This window comes from Stegostoma tigrinum, chromosome 15 (assembly GCF_030684315.1).
Source record: "Stegostoma tigrinum isolate sSteTig4 chromosome 15, sSteTig4.hap1, whole genome shotgun sequence".
Lineage (NCBI taxonomy): Eukaryota > Metazoa > Chordata > Chondrichthyes > Orectolobiformes > Stegostomatidae > Stegostoma > Stegostoma tigrinum.
This window is the reverse complement of record NC_081368.1, coordinates 72,780,354-72,800,920: the sequence shown is the minus strand read 5'-3', so window position 1 is coordinate 72,800,920 and position 20,567 is coordinate 72,780,354. Positions and strand designations below refer to the sequence as shown.

The window sequence follows — 20,567 nt, the reverse complement described above, 5'->3', positions numbered from 1 at the left end:
CATGAATGATGTTTCACATGTGCAAACATGTGGGAAATCTGATGCTGTGATGTGTCATATCTTGATGAAGAAATGATTCTAAAAATCCCACATCAGTGATGACAAAATTGATTGGCTTTACATGAAAAATCTCTTCATTGTAGGAAGAGAGGTAACTTTTCAAAGATGTGTTACAGTCTAAAGAACACACCAAGCAACAATCCGAACCATTCCCATGCCAACATAGATATTCATGTCTTGGAGAAGATTCTTTAACAACAAGCCAATGTTGTCGTGGAAGAAGTTTCCTGATACAGGAAACAGTTAACTTTAGGCAAACAGCATCGTCTGAAGTAGGTACTAATGACAAGAAAGAAAAAACAACCCGACTTGCCCACACATTCCTTCAGTTACATCAAATTCAGACACTTCACCAAGTTTTGCCAATTTAATGGGAGCCAGCAGAGAGAGAGAGAAGCCTTAGCAACTTTACTTGAAAGTGTTTTTATACCTTGTATATCCAAGACCAGGCTGACACATGTACAACACAAACCAAGTCCTAGTCTGGGACAGGAGTAGGACATAAAATGTAAAGACTAAATCATAGTAAATGCTATAAAAAGAAGTAATCGAGACAATTCATTTGAGAATAGATAGAACGTAGAACATAGAAAAGTACAGCACAGTACAGGCCCTTCAGCCCATGATGTTGTGCCGTGGATTAATCCTAATCCAAAAATAAAATAACCTAACCTACATTCCCCTCAATTCACTGCTGTCTATGTGCATGTCCAGCAGTCGCTTAAATGTCACTAATGTCTCTGCTTCCACGAATTCCACTGGCAAAGTATTCCATGCGCTCACAACTCTCGGGGTGAAGAACCTCCCTCTGACATCTCCTCTATACCTTCCTCCTACCACCTTAAAACTATGACCCCTCGTGGCAGTCAATCCTGCCCTAGGGAAAAGTCTCTGGCTATCGACTCTATCCATGCCTCTCATTACCTTGTACACCTTGGTCAGGTCTACCCTCTTCCTCCTTCTCTCCAGAGAGAAAAGTCCGAGCTCAGTCAACCTCTCCTCGTAAGACAAGCCCTCCAGTCCAGGCAGCATCCTGGTAAACCTCCCTTGCACCCTCTCCAAAGCCTCCACATCTTTCCTATAATAGGGCAACCAGAACTGGACACAATATTTTAAGTGTGGTCTCACCAGGGTTTTGTAGAGCTGCAGCATAATATGACCAGTTAACGATGGGTGTAAAAAGAAAAGCTTGGGGAAGAAATTTGCATAAGGGTTTATAGAGCCTAGAGCAATCTTGTGATCACGTCACAGGGCTACACCTCAGTGTGTATAAATACCATAGTATGGGTAAGTTTTAAACAAATTGTTGATTGAAGTAGTTCATTGGCTTCACTCATGTGAAAGATTGAAAGGTTGATAGAGAGAAATATGCTGTGATGCAAATGAAGTAGACAGACTAGCACTGGATGTTAGTTTACAAAATTGTCTTTTAAGAATAATAACTGTAGAATTAGAACTGAATATTTGGGTTTAATATGTAATAAACAGTGTTAGAAAGAAACCCATGCCTGAAAACAATTCTTGATCTTGCCTTTTCTTCAACTAGTTTATCTTGTACATAAATATATGATTATGGGTAGAAAACCACACGATGAAATAAATCAACATCCTGTGGTTACCCTTTGACCAGAAACTCAACTGGATGAGCCATATAAATACGATGGTTAATTATAGGTCAGAAATCCTGCAGGAAGTAGCTCAGCACCTGCCTTCGCACCATCTATCCACCTTCTATAAGGCACAAGTCAGGAATGTGATGGAATACCTTGCCTGGATGAGTACAACTCCAACAGTACTGACAAGGTTTGACACCATCCACGACCATTTGATTGGTGGAATACTACTTCTTAACAACCACTCCCTACACCACTAATGCTCAGTAGCCCATGTGTACACTATCTACAAGATGCAGTGCAGCAACTCCTCAAGACTTTTTAAGCTACTTCCCAATCCTGCAGCTTCTACCATTTAGAAGGACAAGCACAGCATATACATTGGAATTCCATCAACTGCAAAGTCCTCACTGTCCTGACTTGGAAACATATTACCATTTCTTCAGTGACAATGGGTCAAAATCCTGGAATTCCCTTTCAAACAGCATTGTGGGTATGAACTGCCTTCTTAAGGGCAATTATGGATGGAGAATGAGTTAACCTTACCAGAGATGTTGAACTTATAATTTTTTTTCTCTTGGGCAGATAAGGATTTCTTAAAACAATAAGACGTAGGAGCAAGGATAGACCATTCATCCATCAGGACTGCCCATTCTAAAAGATCATGTCTGTTCTGCTCCAGTTCTCAACACCTCTTTCATTCCAGGTCACCATTGACCTCTATTGCTGCAATATTTCAAAAATCTATGTATCTCTCCTTTTCATAGTTTCAGCGGTCTAGTCCAGTTCATGGTGGCACAGTGGTTAGCACTAGTGCCTCACAGCGCCAGGGCTCAGGGTTTGATTCTACCCCCGGGTGACTGTCTGTGCGGAGTTTGCACATTCTCCCTGTGTCTGCATGAGATCCCTCTGGGTGCTCCAGTTTCCTCCAACAGTCCAAAGATGTATGGGCTAGGTGAATTGGCCATGCTAAATTGCCCAGTAGTGTTCAGGGATGTGTAGATTACATGGGTTACAGGAGGATGGATCTGTGTGGGATGCTCTGAGGTTTAGTGTGGATTTGTTAGGCCGAAGGGCCTGTTTCCACACTGTAGGGATCCTATGACTTACTCTCTGCAGTTGAGAATTCCAGACATTCACTGCCTTTATTAAGGCAAGATTCCTTTGCATATCACTCTAAATGAGTGTCCCTTTCTTCTATAACATATCCCCTTAGTTTGAGATTCGCCTAGGAGTGGAAAAGTCTTCAGAACTTCAACCTTGTGTGGGGGCTTTTGGGGTCATAAACTGAATAGTGTCCTCGTATGTCATTGACTCAATGATTGTATGATATTAACAGTGTAGTGGGTCACTGTCACTTTACCAAGAGTAATTAAAGATGGGCAATGCATACTGGTTGAGCCAGGGTGCCCACATCCTGTGAAATAAAAGAGAAGTATTGATATAGGGGGCTACAAATGATGACAGCAGCAAAGCAGTATTAATATAGAAGACACACTGTGTAATAACAGGAATCTACTGACTAATTGTCCAATCCCCCCGTACTCTCAGTTGGATGTTTTGCTGTCAGGCAAAACCTGCTGTTCATCTTGTTTCTGTCCTGGACTATGTTGGAAGTTTAAATGACTCATCAAGATTGATGTTTTTAATGTTAAAGAAAAATGTGCTCCAGTTACCTTTACTTTCAAAATGTTTCTCCATTTTTTCCCTCACAGAAAGTGTGACTGAAGTTAAAACAGACATCTATGTTACAAGCTTTGGGCCAGTGTCTGACACAGACATGGTGAGTTCATGAGAAAATAGACCTCTGGTCTCGTTGAATGGTAGAACTGTGGAATGAGAAGTTGGGGGTATATGTCTCTCAGACTGAATGGTGGAGGGGTGAGAAGATGGGGGTATGTGTCTCTCAGACAGAATGGGGTGGGGTGAAACAAAAGATGGATATGTGTCTCAGACATAATTGAGAGGGTGCTATGAGAGGATGGAGATATATTTCACACAGCTGGGGATGTGGCGAGGAATTTGGGGTGTATGTCAGACAGAATGGGGGTGATGCCGTGAAAGGATGGGATTGTGCATCTCGCAAACAGAGTGAGTTTGCAAATAGAGTGAAAAGATGGTGACGTGGGAATTGGTACACGTGCACCCTGGCTCTGGTGGACTCTGGACTGTAGTTGCATCCAGCCATTTTTCAGGTTCTCAGAACATTCCCACGTTTCCTGTGTCTGGGCGACCAGCTTGCCCCAAATTTCCTGTGTCTGGATGATGATGCCAGCCCAGATTTCCTGTAGGATGGGCTGGTCTTTACTGTGAATATTCTAGTTTTGACAGAGTAAATCAATGGTTTAAAAAGTTAATGCTCAGATCTGATTCAGAGGGGATTTGTTTATTTTCATTCAATGGTGAGAATTATTGTCAAATGTAAAATATGCCCAAAGTGCATTGTACCAAAAATTGTCGGAAACAAAACCAACAAATTACTAATAGCAACATAAAAACTGAGAAAGACAATTTTACAGTTATACTACTGTAGTTAGTTCTGAATGGACCAGTTGTTACCTTAAATGAGCTCCTTAGAAGAATTGGAGGCTGCAAAATTTCAAGCAATTTGTTGCCTAGAAGCATAACTGGGACAGATTTAAGAGGCTGTTTTGTAAAGATAAGGATGGGAATACGGAAAGGATTTTATTTCCATCCAAAAAAAAATTACTGCCTGAAATGTTTCTTTCAGGAATTATTTTAAGGTAAATGACATATGGTGTTTCCAGAAATCCATCTTTCTCACTGGTAATGCTCTCACCATGAAAAGTGTCATGCATGGATTCTTAAAGGAAAAGATATTTTTCCTTAAATGCCCCCTCTAAATCTCCTGCACCTTACCTTAGTTCTGCGTTCCCTGGTTATTCAGCCCGCCACTAAGGGGAAAGAATATTCCATTTGTGCACCCTATTTTATACATCACAATCACATCCTCCTCTCAGCCATCTCTGTTCTAGGGGAAACAACTCCAGCTTACGTGTTGAACAAAGGCAAAATACTGAAAATGCTGGAAATCTGAAACAAAAAGAGAACACAAGACAAACACAAGCAGGTCTGGCAACATCTTTGGAGAAACAGTTAATATTTTGAATAAAAACTGAAAGATGTGTGGATGCTGTGAATTAGGAACAAAATCAAAGTTGCTGGAAAAGCTTAGCAGGTCTGGCAGCATCTGTGAAGGAAAAACAGAGTTAACATTTTGGTTCTGGTGACCCTTCCTCAGAACACTTGGTTCTGAGGAAGGGTCACCAGAACCGAAACATTAGCTCTGTTTTTTTCCTTCATAGATGCTGCCAAACCTGCTGAGTTAATATTTTGACTGTTCTTCAGGGAAATTCTGAAAATGCAAAGTACCCATGCAAAATCTCAGCTATGTCTTCAGGTCCACATACAGTGGATCCTAGTTATCCTCTTTTCCTTAATATTCTTACAAAGTACCTTTTAGGTAAAATACCTTTATTTTGGCCGCCTGTGTCTTTTCACCGTCTCTCTCTTTGCTCTCTTAATTTATTTTTTTTTAAGTAAACCCCTGCACTTTCTAAGATATAAGAACAAAGAACAAAACAGCACAGGAACAGGCCCTTTGGCCCTCTAAACCTACACTGAGATGATTTGCCTTTCCATATTAAAACTGTCTTCACGTACAGGATCCATATCCCTCTATTTCCTTCCTAGTCATGTATTCATCCAGGTGCTGCTTGAATGCTGTTGTGTGTCTGCTTCCACCATTACCTCTGGCAGAATGTTCCAGGCAGTCATCACACTGTTTCTGTAAAAAAAAATGCCTCACACACCTCTTTCAAATTCTGCACCACCCATCCCTGCACCTTGAATCTGTGTCCCTTACTAATTGACTCCTCCACCCTGGATATCTACCCTCAGTATTCTGGGCATCTACCAGTAGCATCCCTTTTTTCCCCTAATTAATCCACTACAATCCTCCAATATTCAGGGCTTTTTTGGAATTTTTTTTGGCCCAGTCTTCAATGGCATGGTGGCTCAGTGGTTAGTACTGCTGTCTTACAGTGTCAGGGCTGTGGATTCAATTCCACCCCTGGGCAACTGTCTGTGTGGAGTTTGCACATTCTCCTGTGTCTGCATGAGTTTCCTCCAGGTGCTCTGGTTTCCTCCTACAGTGCAAAGATGTACAGGTTAGGTGGATTGGCCATCCTAAGGTGACCATAGTATCCAGGGATGTACAGGCATTAGTGGATTTGCCATGGGAAATGCAGGACTATAGGGATAGGAAACAGTTTAGGTCTGGGTGGAATGCCCTTTGGAGGGCTGATGTGGACTTGATGGACCAAATGACCTGTTTCCATACTGTAGGGATTCTATCATCTATGATTTGAAAATTTGTGGGAACTCGTTGGCCCAGCACTTTCACTGTTCCCTTTCTGGAAGACTTTGACTACTCTAGATTTTCCTACAATTAGTTGCCCAATGCCATTTTATTAAAAATACATTGAATTCCCCCTCAGTTCAAAACCTTTACATCCTATCAAACTTTGACCTTTTCCATGAACAATAATTGGATTTCTTGATCTATAATGTGACGTAAGCAGGCCATTCGGTTCATCAAGTTCACACCGCATCTCTGAAGAGCCACCCACTCAGACCCACTCCCCTACCCTGTCCCTGTAACACTGCATTTCCAATTGCCAACTGACCTAACCTACACATCCCTGGACATTGTGGGCAATTTAGCATGGGTTGTCTATAACTTGCACATCTTTAAACCTTGGAAAGAAACTGGACCAACTCAAGGAAACCCACATAGACATGGGAAGAATGTGAAAACTCCACACAGACAGTCATCTGAGAATGGAATCAAACCTAGGGCCCTGGCACTGTAAGGTCATGGTGCTCAACACTGAGGCAAGGTGTCTTGAACATTATGTTTTATGCATCACACAAGATGTGATGAGGGACAGAATGAGAGCACTTTCAGTCCCTCAGTTGGCTGTACTTGCTATCTGGTCTCTGAAGACTCGTAGGTCTCCATCTACCTCATAAGGAATTCCTGTGCTCTACATAAATTTTAAGTGTGACCTATTTTATCCTTCTTTATGAAATTATAGATGTCACACTTTAAGATTTTGGGAAGGACTTTAGGACTGATTAGATTTACAGGTTTTGCATTAAAGCTACACAGGGTTAAGAGATAGGCTGCTGACAATGAATGGACAGATTGAATGTGATTGGATTACAATGAGTTTGATTGTTACAAACAGTATTATGCTTTTATCTAACTAATTGTTGGGCATCACCGCCAAATGCAGCATATAAGATCCTTATGCTCATTAGTGGAGCGCATCCAAGAATATACATGATGTGAACTCAACATCTGTCAGTTGACTGAAGCTTCATGAGCATGCTGCAGTGGGAAGAGGCAATGAGGGATTTGAATTGTGCAGGACAAGACACAGAAATCAGAGTGGGTAGGCCATAGTGGCTGAAGCTCTGAACAACACATTATAGGAAAATCTTTAGGCCACTGAGCCAGGACAGCATATTGACAACTAGTTTGGTTGTTAGCATCTCAGCCACAAATTTGAGGAGAGATGCAGGTGGGCAGTTCCTACATTCAGTTTCAGTCTCTCATCAGTCCATGTAATGTCATTATGATAGTGTGTGCCAGAGGAATAGCGTATCACATCTACACACAGACATACTCCAATCCCAATTATTTGCCATACATGTCAACCATGATAAACCACTTCAGCCTCCAGCCCACCACGCAAATGATCAAAACCTTTCCTCATTTTCACTTGCAGATATCCAGTGGATTTCCTTTCACTATTCAGCGCAGCTAAGACATAAATGTCACAGAGCAATTTCTAAAATGAATTATTCCAAATGGCACATCACAGGATTTCATTCAACTGTACACTAATACCAGATTTATATCTCATAATAAATCATCCAGGATGAGTTATGCTACTTGGGAATCCAAATCTTTACCCAACCTCCCAGGGTTGATTTTTTAAATGTACCCAGAATCTCCTCGGAGGGCAAAGGTCTTAAATCCTTATTGATGTTGTTTCGATTCCTGTTTTTACCTGGTCTCCTCACATTTAACTGTACCAACTTGCCACATTGTCATTTTATTTCATCGTAAGCCCCGGGCTAACTTTATTGTTGAATATTATTAATCCTTCAGTTAGAGATGAGAAGGTGCCAATCAATGACAATTAAAGTCTGAGTCTGTATGACTTTGTCTAGATCACTGCACTTAAAGAGGGTGTCCAGTTAGCAAGATGAGTAGTGTCTCTACTTATAACACAACAGCCTCCCTTCTTCCTCCAGTCCCGAACATCAGCAATAGCTGTGGTTGGACTGATAAGACTTGTCTGTGCTTAATATGTTTCCTCTAGAAAAAGCCTTGATGAACAGCATTGGACAGGAATGTTTTGAAAAATACATAGAACATAGAACATTACAGCACAGTACAGGCCCTTCGGCCCTCGATGTTGTGCCGACCTGTCATACCGATCTTAAGCCCATCTAACCTACACTATTCCGTGTATGTTCATATGCTTGTCCAATGACGACTTAAATGTACCTAAAGTTGGCAAATCTACTACCGTTGCAGGCAAAGCATTCCATTCCCTTACTACTCTCTGAGTAAAGAAACTACCTCTGACATCTGGCCTCTATCTTTCACCCCTCAATTTAAAGCTGTGCCCCCTCGTGCTCGTCATCACCATCCTAGGAAAAAGGCTCTCCCTATCCACCCTATCTAACCCTCTGATTATTTTATATGTCTCAATTAAGTCACCTCTCAACCTTCTCTCTAACGAAAACAGCCTCAAGTCCCTCAGCCTTTCCTCGTAAGACCTTCCCTCCATACCAGGCAACATCCTAGTAAATCTCCTCTGCAACCTTTCCAAAGCTTCCACATCCTTTTTATAATGTGGTGACCAGAACTGTACGCAATGCTCCAAGTGTGGCCACACCAGCGTTTTGTACAGCTGCAGCATAACCTCTTGGTTCCGGAACTCGATCCCTCTATTAATAAAAGCACTGTATGCCTTCTTAACAGCCCTGTCAACCTGGGTGGCAACTTTCAAGGATCTGTGTACAATGTGATTATCACTTCTGGAGTGCTCAAACAGCCAGTTTCATCAATTTATCTGAGATAATGGGAACTGCAGATGCTGGAGAATCTGAGATAACAAAGTGTGAAGCTGGATGAACACAGCAAGCTAAGCAGCATCTTAAGAGCACAAAAGCTGAAGTTTCGGGCCTGGACCCTTCATCAGAGAATCAATTTGTCTTACAGTTTCAGTGTCTGGATAAAAATAATATCCAGGTTTGACGTTGTTCATTAAATGAGAAATGTCTGCAGTTCATTTCGGAGTATACCTCTTCTAATTGCATTACTCTGACTTGGAGGCTAATTAATGAGCCTCCATGGATTGAAAACCAAGCCCTCAAACCTAGCTACACTGTCCTCCAGCTTGTTACTATGCTGCAACATTTCAGGATTCTGAACAGCACTGGGGCTCCTACTTGCAAAAAAAAAGCTCTCCTGCCATCTATTTTATCTCCATGTTCCCCTCACTCTTAATATTCCTGTGGTATTGCCATTGATTCAATCCTAAAACTTGGGGACACCTGTTCTTTTACAAATAAAAATACCAACTTGAGAAAACCTCTTCCTGAGAGCCCTTTGGGTTAATTAATTAACATATGCTTTTTATGTCTGATTACCTTCGATCACAGTTCAGAAATTGAAAAATGAATGATGCCTGATCTAAATTTAATTTCAGCACTGTCAAAGTTATTGCTTTGTGAATATATGAGCAGGGTTACTCTCGTCCTAGAAATGTTAAGATCTACAGTCTTTGGCAGGACTGCACAAAGAGCGGATGAGTACCTCAAGTGGGAGACTGAGTTACTGTGCTGTAATGACTAGCCTATCTCTCCATGCTCTAGTAGGTCTTCTCCACCTCCTCCATTACATGCTGACTGGTTACCAGATTTTAAGCCTCAATATTGGATCACTGTGGTAAATGTTTTGAGAAGCATTCGCTTGTGTTCTTTGCGTCAAACTGGCCTGCATTAGCCTGGACCGAACTGAGTCTGACCATATCAGCTGGAACCACAATCAGGACAGCCTACATTATCAATAATTCCACTGCTTTAAAATAGAATTAAAGAGTCTTAATTGAATCACAAACAATTAAACCCCACTGTACATTTTGTTCCCTCCAACATCCTTGTGCCTTTAAAAGTGACTCTGGGAATTTATTAAACTTGCTGCCATCGATTTTCTTTGAACATATACTGTGATCCTCGGGTAGTAAATTGTGGCTGATACATTTTGGTTCCAGCTCAATTCACAATTTTCCACTCAAGCCATGGAGGCAGAGAGGCTTTGTCAGCACTTTTTTAAAGGTATTGAAGATCTGTTAAAAACAAGCAGAATTTGTCAATGACATGACATTTCACACCAGGGGCAGCAGAATCTCATATTCCTCATCTCATTGTAAAAATGAAGACGTTTCTTATCCTTGCATTCAATCTAAAAATGTCTCTCAATTTTCATTGAATCATTTATTTCTGTTTTGCAGCTGAGAGCTGACAAATATTTTTTCTATTATGAACTCTTTGGTCTGTCTCCAGAATGTCACTACAGAGATAACACTAAATCTTTGGATCAGTTTTATTCCTGTCAGTCAAGCTGCTCAGTCAAGCACAAGACCAAAGGGTACTGTCACCTTCTTAACATCAAACAGATTCCAGTACAACCAAAATCCATGCACTGATTTAATCCAATTACATCAGAAACATAGCACAACTGCAGTTAGACTCAATTTTGAACTTTCCTTATTATCCCAACCTCATGTCCATTATTGAAGGTTGTTCATGTAATTTATCAAAATATGAACTTCATTATGACCACATTAAGAGCTTATTTTCCACAATCTGATGCATCAGTTTATCCATACAACTCAAAGGTTAGCTTAAGCTATCTCAATACAGAGCAAATATAGTTATCTGAATGGCACATGGTTATGATAAAAAAGCTTGTATTTAGTTTTCTTCTTACTGCTTACTTACCAAATTTCTAAAAAATTCTGGCATGTAACAGTAAGAAAATGTCGATGCCACTGATGAACAAAGCCTTTGAGCTGAAACTCACATTCTTTTGGGTAAGTGTGAGTTACTCCAAGTTTTCTAGAGAGTTTCTCGCATTGAGGCTGCGTGAGCTTTCTTGGTATATCTTACCAAAGTCACCACTTTAACTGCTTAGCCTATGCCTGTGGCATCTCACATATCTGATTCTAGTCCCACCATTTTCTAAACAACTCACCACTCAACATCCCTGGCACTCACACCACCTTTAGAAGTGTATTGTGAACTTGCTGTCCTTTCTCGAGGACATGCCAGAGATTGGCAAGAAATTCACTGTGATTCTCTCACAGGACCTGGTCAAGGGGCTGGTGCAAAAGGTAGAAGTTCTCTCCCTGGAGGACCAGGATGTGAGATGCTGGTGTTGGACTAGGGTGGACAAAGTCAAAAGTCACACAACACCAGGTTATAGTCCAAGGGATTATTTAAAATCGAAAATTCTTGGAGTGCTGTTCCCTTGTCAGGTGACAAAGGAATAGTGTTGCACCTATGGTGAAAGGGCACAGAGAGCTGCTATACGCTCCAGGAGAAGCTTGCCTCAAGCTCTGTGATATGACCAGCAACTGGAGCAGAGCCTGAAGAGGAAGATGGTGCAAAGGACGATTCAGGAAAGTTCAGTACTGAAGGCCATGCCATCAGGACTCTTTCAAACACTCCTGTCCTCTTCACCTCATCCTGCAGCAATGCCTCAAGTTCAACAAGGAAGCTGACACTGAACTGCCAGATTCTTTCTCTGCCATAGAGTCATAGAGATATACAGCATGGAACTCATCACTCACATCCCCTTGAATAAAGTCATTTTACTTTTATCTGGACTCTGTTAAAAATCTTCCCCATCTTTCAGTGCAGAAAACCCATGTAGTTCAGTAACAGCCTTATGTCTGCCTGCCTTTAACCCTGTAGTATTTCATCTCTACGTTCTCTAGTCCTCTGCCAACAATATGCTTCGTCTTTTAACAAATAACCTTTTGTATACATCCGGTGTGGATTACTGAAAGAGGAGTAGTAGGGCTAAAGCAAGGAAACTAGAAATCTAAACTAAAACTTGAAAGCTCTATCAATACATTTTAACTACTTAATTTCAAACAAAACTCTTAGTTATTTTCCTAATTAACCTGCTCAGATATTACCGGATATCTCAGGAGCAGGTGGAACTTGATTTTGGGTTTCCTAGTTCAGAGGTAGATACACTACCTAAACAGGTCTTTTGTGTTCCATTGACTCATCTGAGAGGTACATGTGCCAGAACAATCCACCTTTCTCAGCATCAATTAACTCAAATAGCAGTGATTCACTGCCTTAACTAGTATTTGTCTGTTTAGCAGTTACACGTTCTATCTTTCTCTGGCCTACATTTGATCCATGCCTTTAGTCTAAGAATTTTCACTATGCTGTAAAATTAATTTCTTCACACATGCATTCACAGCTCTTAGTAAGACTCAATGTTCCATCTGGCCACACTCCTCATATTAAGGACAGCTTTCAGACATTCTCAGTGCCTTGTGCTTCACTTCATTTGCTCTCCAGATCTGATTAATCTTCCCCCAGACTATAGATTCTCAGAGATACTTCAGATTAACTGAACTATCACAGTATTTCAGGCAGCATCTACAACCGCTTCTGTTACAAGTTAATTATCCTGCTGCACTGTCCTAAGAAGTCATAATCCCTCAGCCGATATCTCCAAAAATGCTTAAGTCTTCCACAAGTTAGTAGGATAATAAATCAGCACAACATTGTGGGCTGAAGGGCCTGTACTGTGCCGTACTGTTCTGTGTTCTATGATGGCAATTGGAAACATGCCAACAAACAACAGTGAGTATTTTTCAAAAGCAGTTTCTGGCTGCAAAGTCTTTTGGAAAGATTTGAGGCTGTGAGTTGTGCACAATATCAACGCTAGATGCACTTTTTCTGTATCTTTGCTGTATTTTTAATCTCTTTCTGTTGGCCCTCAAAGTGTGACATTCCATCTTTTCCTCTCAGCCTTCCTCTTCATACAGTGGTGTTCCTTACAAATTGATACATTGAAATCATGAGTTTCAGAAACATTATTTCAGAGAAGATGCCTTCCCCTTATCTCAGACTTGGCCTTATGGCTGGGACAGTTAGTAATCTGCATTTGAAAGCTAGTCTTTGTAATGGTAGCTATGCAACTAACAATGCATTGGGTTCAGTAATATCTTTAGGGAAGGAAATCTGCAGTCCTCACCCATTGTGGCCTACATATGACTCCAGACTCACAGCAATATGGTTGATTCTTAACCAGTGCCTGATATGGCCCAACAAGCCTTACAAGAGCAATTAGAGACAGGCAATCAATGTTGCCCCTGCTTACGTCCTCCAAGAGAATTTTTAAAACTCACTGCTGGGAGTTCCTGTCATTTGTGCTTAATTGCAACAATATTTATTTGTATAGCGCCTTTAGTGCAATGCAATATTCCATGATGCTTCAGAGGAGGTTATAAAACAAAGGAATGACACCAACTAATTAGACAGCTGTGAGATTAGATGTCCAAAGCTTGCTCAAAGAAGTAGCTTCCAAGAAAGGTCTTAAAGTGGGAAACTAAGGCAGAGAGATGGTGAGATCAGGGAGGGTTTTCAAGATGCTGCATCAATTGTTAATTTTAAAATGAAGATCTATTGGCGTTTTGCAATCCAGTGTTATGATGTGGTTTAGGTACAGCTCGTCTTTGAATTTAGGTCACAAATCAACCAAGACGTCTTTGAATAGCACAGAAGTAGAAGCATGAGTAGGTCATTTGGTCCCTCAGGTCTGACCTGCTGTTCTATCCTGCTATGTTCCTATCCTCAACTTCTCATTTACACCAACCCCTTAATTTTTCCAAAATCTATTTACTTCGTCTTTAAACAATTTCAGCGATTTAGACTCCACAACACTCTGGGTTAGAGAATTTCAGACATTCATTAGCAGCTGGGAGAAGAAATTCCTTCATGGCTCATTTTTAAATGACTGTCCCTTTATTCGGGAACTGTGTCCTCTGGTTTGAGACATCCTCATGAGTGGAACCAAAATAAGCAGATATGTTCAAGGTGCTGAACGGCTAACGGCTGCTCCCTGCCCCTGTGTAACTATGGGAAGAAAGCAAACTTTGAAGGGAAGCGAATGGAACTTTCTGCATAAGGTAACAATTCTGAAAGAGTTAATGTTGAAGTTGCATTAGCTCCACTCACTCTGATAGTGCACAGTGTCTTTGGGCAGAAGTAGCTTTCAAACAAAACAATAGTGAAAAAATATTCAGCTGTTATTAGTAGCACATCTTCTTTATTCTTCTAAAATGAGCTAGTATTTTACAGATATATAAATAACACATGACAGATCAAAATAGCGATAGCATCACTTTGTGTTATAGGACACAACAATGAAAAGGCAGATAAATTGCAGGTATTTAAGTCTCAGTAGTTAGCTGTAAGATCAGCAAGGAGTTCATGATATTAGAAGAAGAGCTCAGTTTTGGTATATAGGTTTTAAAGGATCTCAAGGGGCACCAAGATCCCCATGTCTTAAAAGATGTAGAACAACAGCAGTATTGAGGGAAGACATTCTTGGCAGTTTGTCCGTGAATTTATATGGGTAGAACAGAGAAATAAAAAAGAGAGAGATCACTGATAGCATTATACTAAAGGCCCCCCAATGCTTCGCGGGAGCTTGAGGAACAAATATGTAAGGAAATCGCAAATAGCTACAAGAATAAGATGTTTGTAATCGTAGAAGATTTTAACCTTCCTAACATTGACTGGGACTGCCATAGTTTTAAGGGCTTGGATGGAAAGAAATTTGTTAAATGTATTCAGGAAGAATTTTTCATGCAGTATGTAGATGACCCTCCTACAAAAGTGGCAAAACATGACCTCCTCTTGGGAAATAAGGCAGGCAAGTGGCTAAAGTGTTAATGGTGGACCACTTTGGAATTATGGTCAGTGGCCGCATTAGTTTTAAAATAGCTATGGGAAAGGGTAGATCTAGTCTAAAAGTTCAAGTTTTAAATTTGGGGTATGTCAATTTGGATGGTCTTAGACAGGAACTTTCAAAACAGGCAAAGGGATGCCTTGTAAGTGGGAGGCTTTCAAAAGTGAGTTAATGAGGATGCTGGGCCACCATGTTCCTGTTCGAATGAAGGTTAAGGCTGGCAGGAGTAGGGAAACCTTTGTGGCTAGAGCTATTGAGGCCCTGATCAAGAAAAAGAAGGAGCTGTATGACGTGTATAGGCAGCTGGGACCAAGTGAATTTCTGGAAGTATAATGAGTTTTGGAGTCCACTAATGAGAGAAATAAGAGGGCTGAAAGGGAACATAAGATGGCTTTGACAGATAAGATAAAGGAGAATCCAAAGAGATTCTACAAGTACATGAAGGGTAACTAGGGAGGCAATATCACCTCTTAAAAGGTCAATAAGCTCATCTCTGTGCAGAAACACAAGAGATGGGTGAGATCTGAAATGAACATTTCTCAACAGTATTTACCAACAAAAAGGCACAGGTGCAAGGAAACTTGGGGAAACAAATGGTGTCATCTTGAAGATAACCCACATTATAGAAGAGGACGTGTGGGAAATCTTGAAACACATGAAGGTAGTTAAATCCCTGGGACCTGATGAAGTGTATCCCAGGACATTGTGGGAGGCTAGGGAGGAAATTACGCAGCCCATAGTAGAAATATTTTTGTCATCTAGAGCCATAGGTGAAGTGTCTGAAGATTGATGGTAGTTAATGATGTGCCATTATTTAAGAAAGGCTATAGGGAAATGCCTGGAAAACTACAGACCAGTGGGCCTAACATCCGTGGCAGTAAATTGTTAGAGGAGATTCTGAGAGAAGGGATTTACAGGCATTTAGAGACACAAGTACTCATTTGGGATAATCAGCATGGCTTTGTGCATGGGAAATCATGTCTCACAAATTTGGTTGAGTTTTTTTAAAGGGTTGACCAGGAAAGTAGATAAGGTCAGTGTGGTAGACATTCTCTGCATGGACTTTAGCAAGGCATTTGACAAGGTACCGCATGGAAGGTTATTGAGTAAGGTTAAACTCACAGGATCCAGCGCGAGCTAGCAAATTGGATACAAAATTGTTTTGACAGTAGGAGATAGTGTGGTGTTAGAGAGTTGTTTTTTAGGCTGGATGCCTGTAAATAGCAATGTGCCACAGGGATTGGTGTTGAGTCTGCTGTCGTTCCTCATAGATCATAGATCATAGAATCCCTACAGTGTGGAATCAGGCACTTTGGCCCAACAAGTCCACACCAACCCTCAGAACATCCCACCCAGACCCATTCCCTCATAACCCACCTAATCTGCACAACTCTGAACATTATGGGCAATTTAGCATGGTCAAACGAGAGTGCCTGGAGGAAACCCATGCAGACACGGGGAGAATGTGCAAACTCCACACAGGTAGTCACCCAAGGATTGAGTTGAACCCAGGTCCCTGGTGCTGTAAGGCAGCAGTGCTAACCACTGAGGCACCATGTCACCATATAAACAATTTGGATGAGAATTTAGGAGTTATGGTTAGTAAGTTTGCAAATGAGGCCAAGATTGTTGATGTAGTCAAAATGAAGAAAGTTATCTGGGAATGCAGTGAGATCTTGATCAACTGGGCCAGTGGGCTGAGGAATGGCAAGATGGTGTTTAATTTAGATAAATGTAAGGTGTTGCACTTTGGTGGGTCTAACCAGGATAGGACTTTCACAGTCAATGGTAGTGCCCTGGAGGGTATTATAGAACAAAGAGATCTTAGGTTAGGTGGTTTAGCCATGAGAAATGTAGAGTTACAAGGTAAGGGGAGTGAGTCGGTGTGGACCTGTTCGGGGTAATGGCCTGTTTTCACATTGTATGTATTCTATGCTTCTATGATCTAGGGGTATATGTTCATAGCTTGTTGAAAGTGGAGTCATAGGGAGACAGGGTGGTGAAGAAGGCTTTTGGGCATACTTGCGTTCATTGGTTGGAGCACTGAGTATGGGAATTGGGGTGTCTTATTGCAGCTGTACATGACATTGATCATGCTACATTTGGAATACTGCTTGCAGTTCTGGTTGCCCTACAGCAGAAAGGATATTATTAAACTAGAAAGAGGATAGAAAGGGTTTACTACGATGCTACCTGGACTGAAAGGTTTGAGTTATAAGGAGAAGTTGGATAGGGTGGGACTTTTTTCTCTGGAGCTTAGGACTCTGAGGGGTGACCTTATAGAAATCTACAAAATCATGAGAGGCATAGACAAGGTAGCTAGTCAACAGCTTTTCCCTAAGGTAGGGGACTCTAAAACTGGAGGGCATAGGTTTTAGGTGAGAAGGGAGAGATACAAAAGGGTTCAGAAAGACAATTTTTTTCACGCAGAGGCTGGTGTGCCTCTGGAATAGGCTACCAGAGGTGGTGGAAGTGAGTACGATTTTGTTATTTAAGAAACATTTAGTCAGGTATATGGATGGGATAGGTCTGGAGAGATATCGACCAAATGCAGGCAAATGGGACTAGTTTAATTGTGAAAACTAGGCGGTATGGACAAGTTGGGCCAAGAGGCCTATTTCTATGCTGTAGACCTCTATGACTTAATAATAAGCCTAGGGAACTATAGTTCAGCAATGTATCGCCCAGGAAGCTTAATGTCAATGATAGTAAAACAGATGGAACACCCAATGCATTTGGCGAAGTTAGAATAATGGATTAATACAAGCTACCAGAAAAGAAATTGGAGAGACTGTGTTAAATTGATCATTCAAATGTTGGGAAGTCATATTCCATCATGATCAGCACTTTGTTCACCAAGAATTGTGGCACAAGAATCTGATGTACTGTTTCCAAATTTGCAGATGACACTTAGTTGATGGACATGGCTAATGCTGAGGACGATTGTTTTGAAATATGTTTGACTTTAACAAATGTCTGGAAGGGGCCTGTAAATGGCAAATTAATTTCAAAAAGACAAGTAGAGGTGATGCTTTCTGAAAGTGTCAAATGGGTTAGAGGTGTGGAGAGATCTGAGGCTGCAGATATACAGCTCACTGAAAATAGTGACAAAGGACAATAAGGACAAATAACACAAAAGTAGCACTGGAGTTAGGACATAGAACAGTATAACACAGGAACGGGCCCTTTTGCACATGATATTGTGCTGAACATCATGCCAAATTAAACTAATCCCATCTGCCTGCCCTTTGTTCATATCCCTCCATTCCTTGGATATTCATATGCTTATCTAAAAGTCCCTTTAAGGCCCCAAGATATCTGCCTCCACCCCCTCCCCTGCCAGCAAAGCATTCAAGACTCCTGCCATTCTCTGTATAAAAAAACTTGCCTCTCACATTGACTTTGAACTCTTCTCCCTCTCACCTTAAATGTATGCCCCCTAGTTTTCGACATTTTAACTCTGGGAAAAAGATCCTGACCATCAACCCCATCTATGCATCTCATAATTTTATCTATTTCTATCAAGTCTCCCCTCAGCCTCCTCCGCTCCAGAGAAAACAAGCTGAGTTTTTCTAGCCTATCCTTATAGCTAATAATGTAATGCTTAACTTATTAACTTGCTTTCTGCTTTGCACTAAGATTCTGTACCTAAGATGGTGCCATAAGTGGCAGCTTGTAAGTGTTTCAATGTTACTGATGCAAGTGAGTACATGTGACAATAAAATCTATTTTTAATCCTGATGCTGTCTTCTAATCCAGGCAGCGTCATGGTCAGAGATAATGGGAGCTGCAGATGCTGGAGAATCCGAGATAACAAAGTGTGGAGCTGGATGAACACAGCAGGCCAAGCAGCATCTTAGGAGCACAAAAGCTGATGTTTTGGGCCTTTTGCACATTCTCCAAAACCTCCACATCCTTCTTTGTTTACATAGAATCTCCACAGTGTGGAAACAGGCCCTTTGGTCCAACAAGTCGACACCGACCCTTGAAGGATCCCACCCAGACCCATCCCCTTATAACCCACCTAAGCTGCACATCCCTGAACACCACAGGCAATTTAGCATGGCCAATCCACCTAGCTTGCACATCTTTGGACTGCAGGAGGAAACCCATGCCGACACAGGGAGAATGTGCAAACTCCACACAGACAGTTGCCCAAGGGTGGAATTGAACCTGAGTCCCTGGCACTGTGAGGCAGTAGTGCTAACCACTGAGCTGTTGTGCTGCTCTGCAATGTGGCAACCAGAACTGAATACAATACTATAAGTATGGCCTAACCAAAGTCATATAAAGCCGTAACATGACATCCTGACTCTTGTATTCAATTCTCCAAGCAATAAAGGCAAGCATGCCACATGCCTTCTTTACCATCCTATACTTGCGTGGCCACTTTCAGGGAGCTATGGACTTGAACCCCAAGATCCTCTGTACATCAGTGCTATTCAGGGTCTTACCATTAATGCTATACTTTTTCTTAAGAACATAAGAACTTGGAGCAGGAGTATGCCGTCCGGCCCTTCAAGCCTGCTCTGCCATTCAATAAGATCATGGTTGATCTTTTCGTAGACTCAGATCCACTTAGCCGTGCTCTCACCATATCCCTTAATTCCTTTATTGCTCTAAAAAATCTACCTTAGCTTTAAAAAAGTTTACTGAAGTAACGTCAACTACTTCACTGGGCAAGGAACATTTGATCTCCCAAAATGTGAGAATTCAGTGAGATAGTAATGCAAAATAGCTGACTATTTTAAATCACTTAAACTTGGATCAAAACTTGGTTAGACCATAGTCAAATTTCTGTGAATAGCTTTAGCCATTATTTATAAAAAGGATACAAAGACGCTGGAGAAGGTAAAGCAAAGGTCCACAAGATTTTTATGAGAACTGAAAGGGTGTAACCATCACCTGTGCTTATTTTACTTGTGTAGTTGTATCAGTTGTGTCTTATGGTGACATGCTGCTATAAAACCTTTGAACTCTGTAGGCAAATGCCATGGTATAACTTGAGGATTCGTTCAGAGAGATTACCTTGTCAGTTATGTAAGATATGTGAATGTTTGTCACAATGAGAAAGGAATAAATAAGACATCAGACTGAATTTTGTACAAGAAGCCAAATGCTCAGCAGGCTAGAGAATGGTGTGCTGACTGCATCCCCTGGAGCATCAGATCAGCAGCAGTGTGAGAACTATTGGAGAGAGAACAGTGTTAGGGTCCTCCTACTCACACTGCTTCACTGAGCCTGAGAGTTAAGCATTCAGCATGTTCCATATGCCCAAAGCTTCAATGGTTCTCTGTCTGATATGGAGAGAGCTCTCTCTGAGATGAACACTTTCTTCCTAACTAAAAACCGAAAGAACTGCAGATGGTGTGAATCGGGAACAAAAACGGAAATTGTTGGAAAAGCTCAGCATGTCTGGCAGCATCTCTGAAGAGAATTAGAGTTAATATTTCAGATCTGGTGACCCTCAAAGCTTTCTTTTCACTGCTGTGCAGTCAGGGTTGGCATTCCTAATTAACTTTTTTTCAAGGGTCACTTCACTAAAGATCTTTTGCAAAACCAAGTCCCAGAAGTATTTCAACACTTTGTGCTACATGGGAATATTGTATTACAAAGCAGTTTTTATCAAAAATGTACTTGACTCAGTTGTCTTCTTTTGCTTTCTTATACTGAATAACAAGTGGGGGAAAAGGGAAAGTGCTGAATATTAGCTCTATTGATGGTCCAGACCCAATTTCAGCAATATAAACAGAGAGGGACAGTGCTGAGTTAACAGCAACCAGGGC

General features: G+C 41.2%; 1 protein-coding gene across 6 annotated transcripts in view; it reads left to right on the top strand.

Moving 5' to 3' along the window:
• LOC125458709 (gamma-aminobutyric acid receptor subunit alpha-3-like) overlaps positions 1 to 20,567 on the top strand; it is a 287,238-nt gene that overhangs the window by 135,192 nt on the left and 131,479 nt on the right. For 4 of the 6 annotated variants that reach the window (XM_059651519.1, XM_048544196.2, XM_048544197.2 and 1 more), the window contains one exon: positions 3,389 to 3,456. The exons of the other annotated variants lie outside the window; for them this stretch is intronic. In XM_059651519.1, the coding sequence (XP_059507502.1) occupies positions 3,389 to 3,456 (68 nt within the window). The remainder of the gene's footprint in view (positions 1 to 3,388; positions 3,457 to 20,567) is intronic. 6 annotated transcript variants of the gene reach the window in all.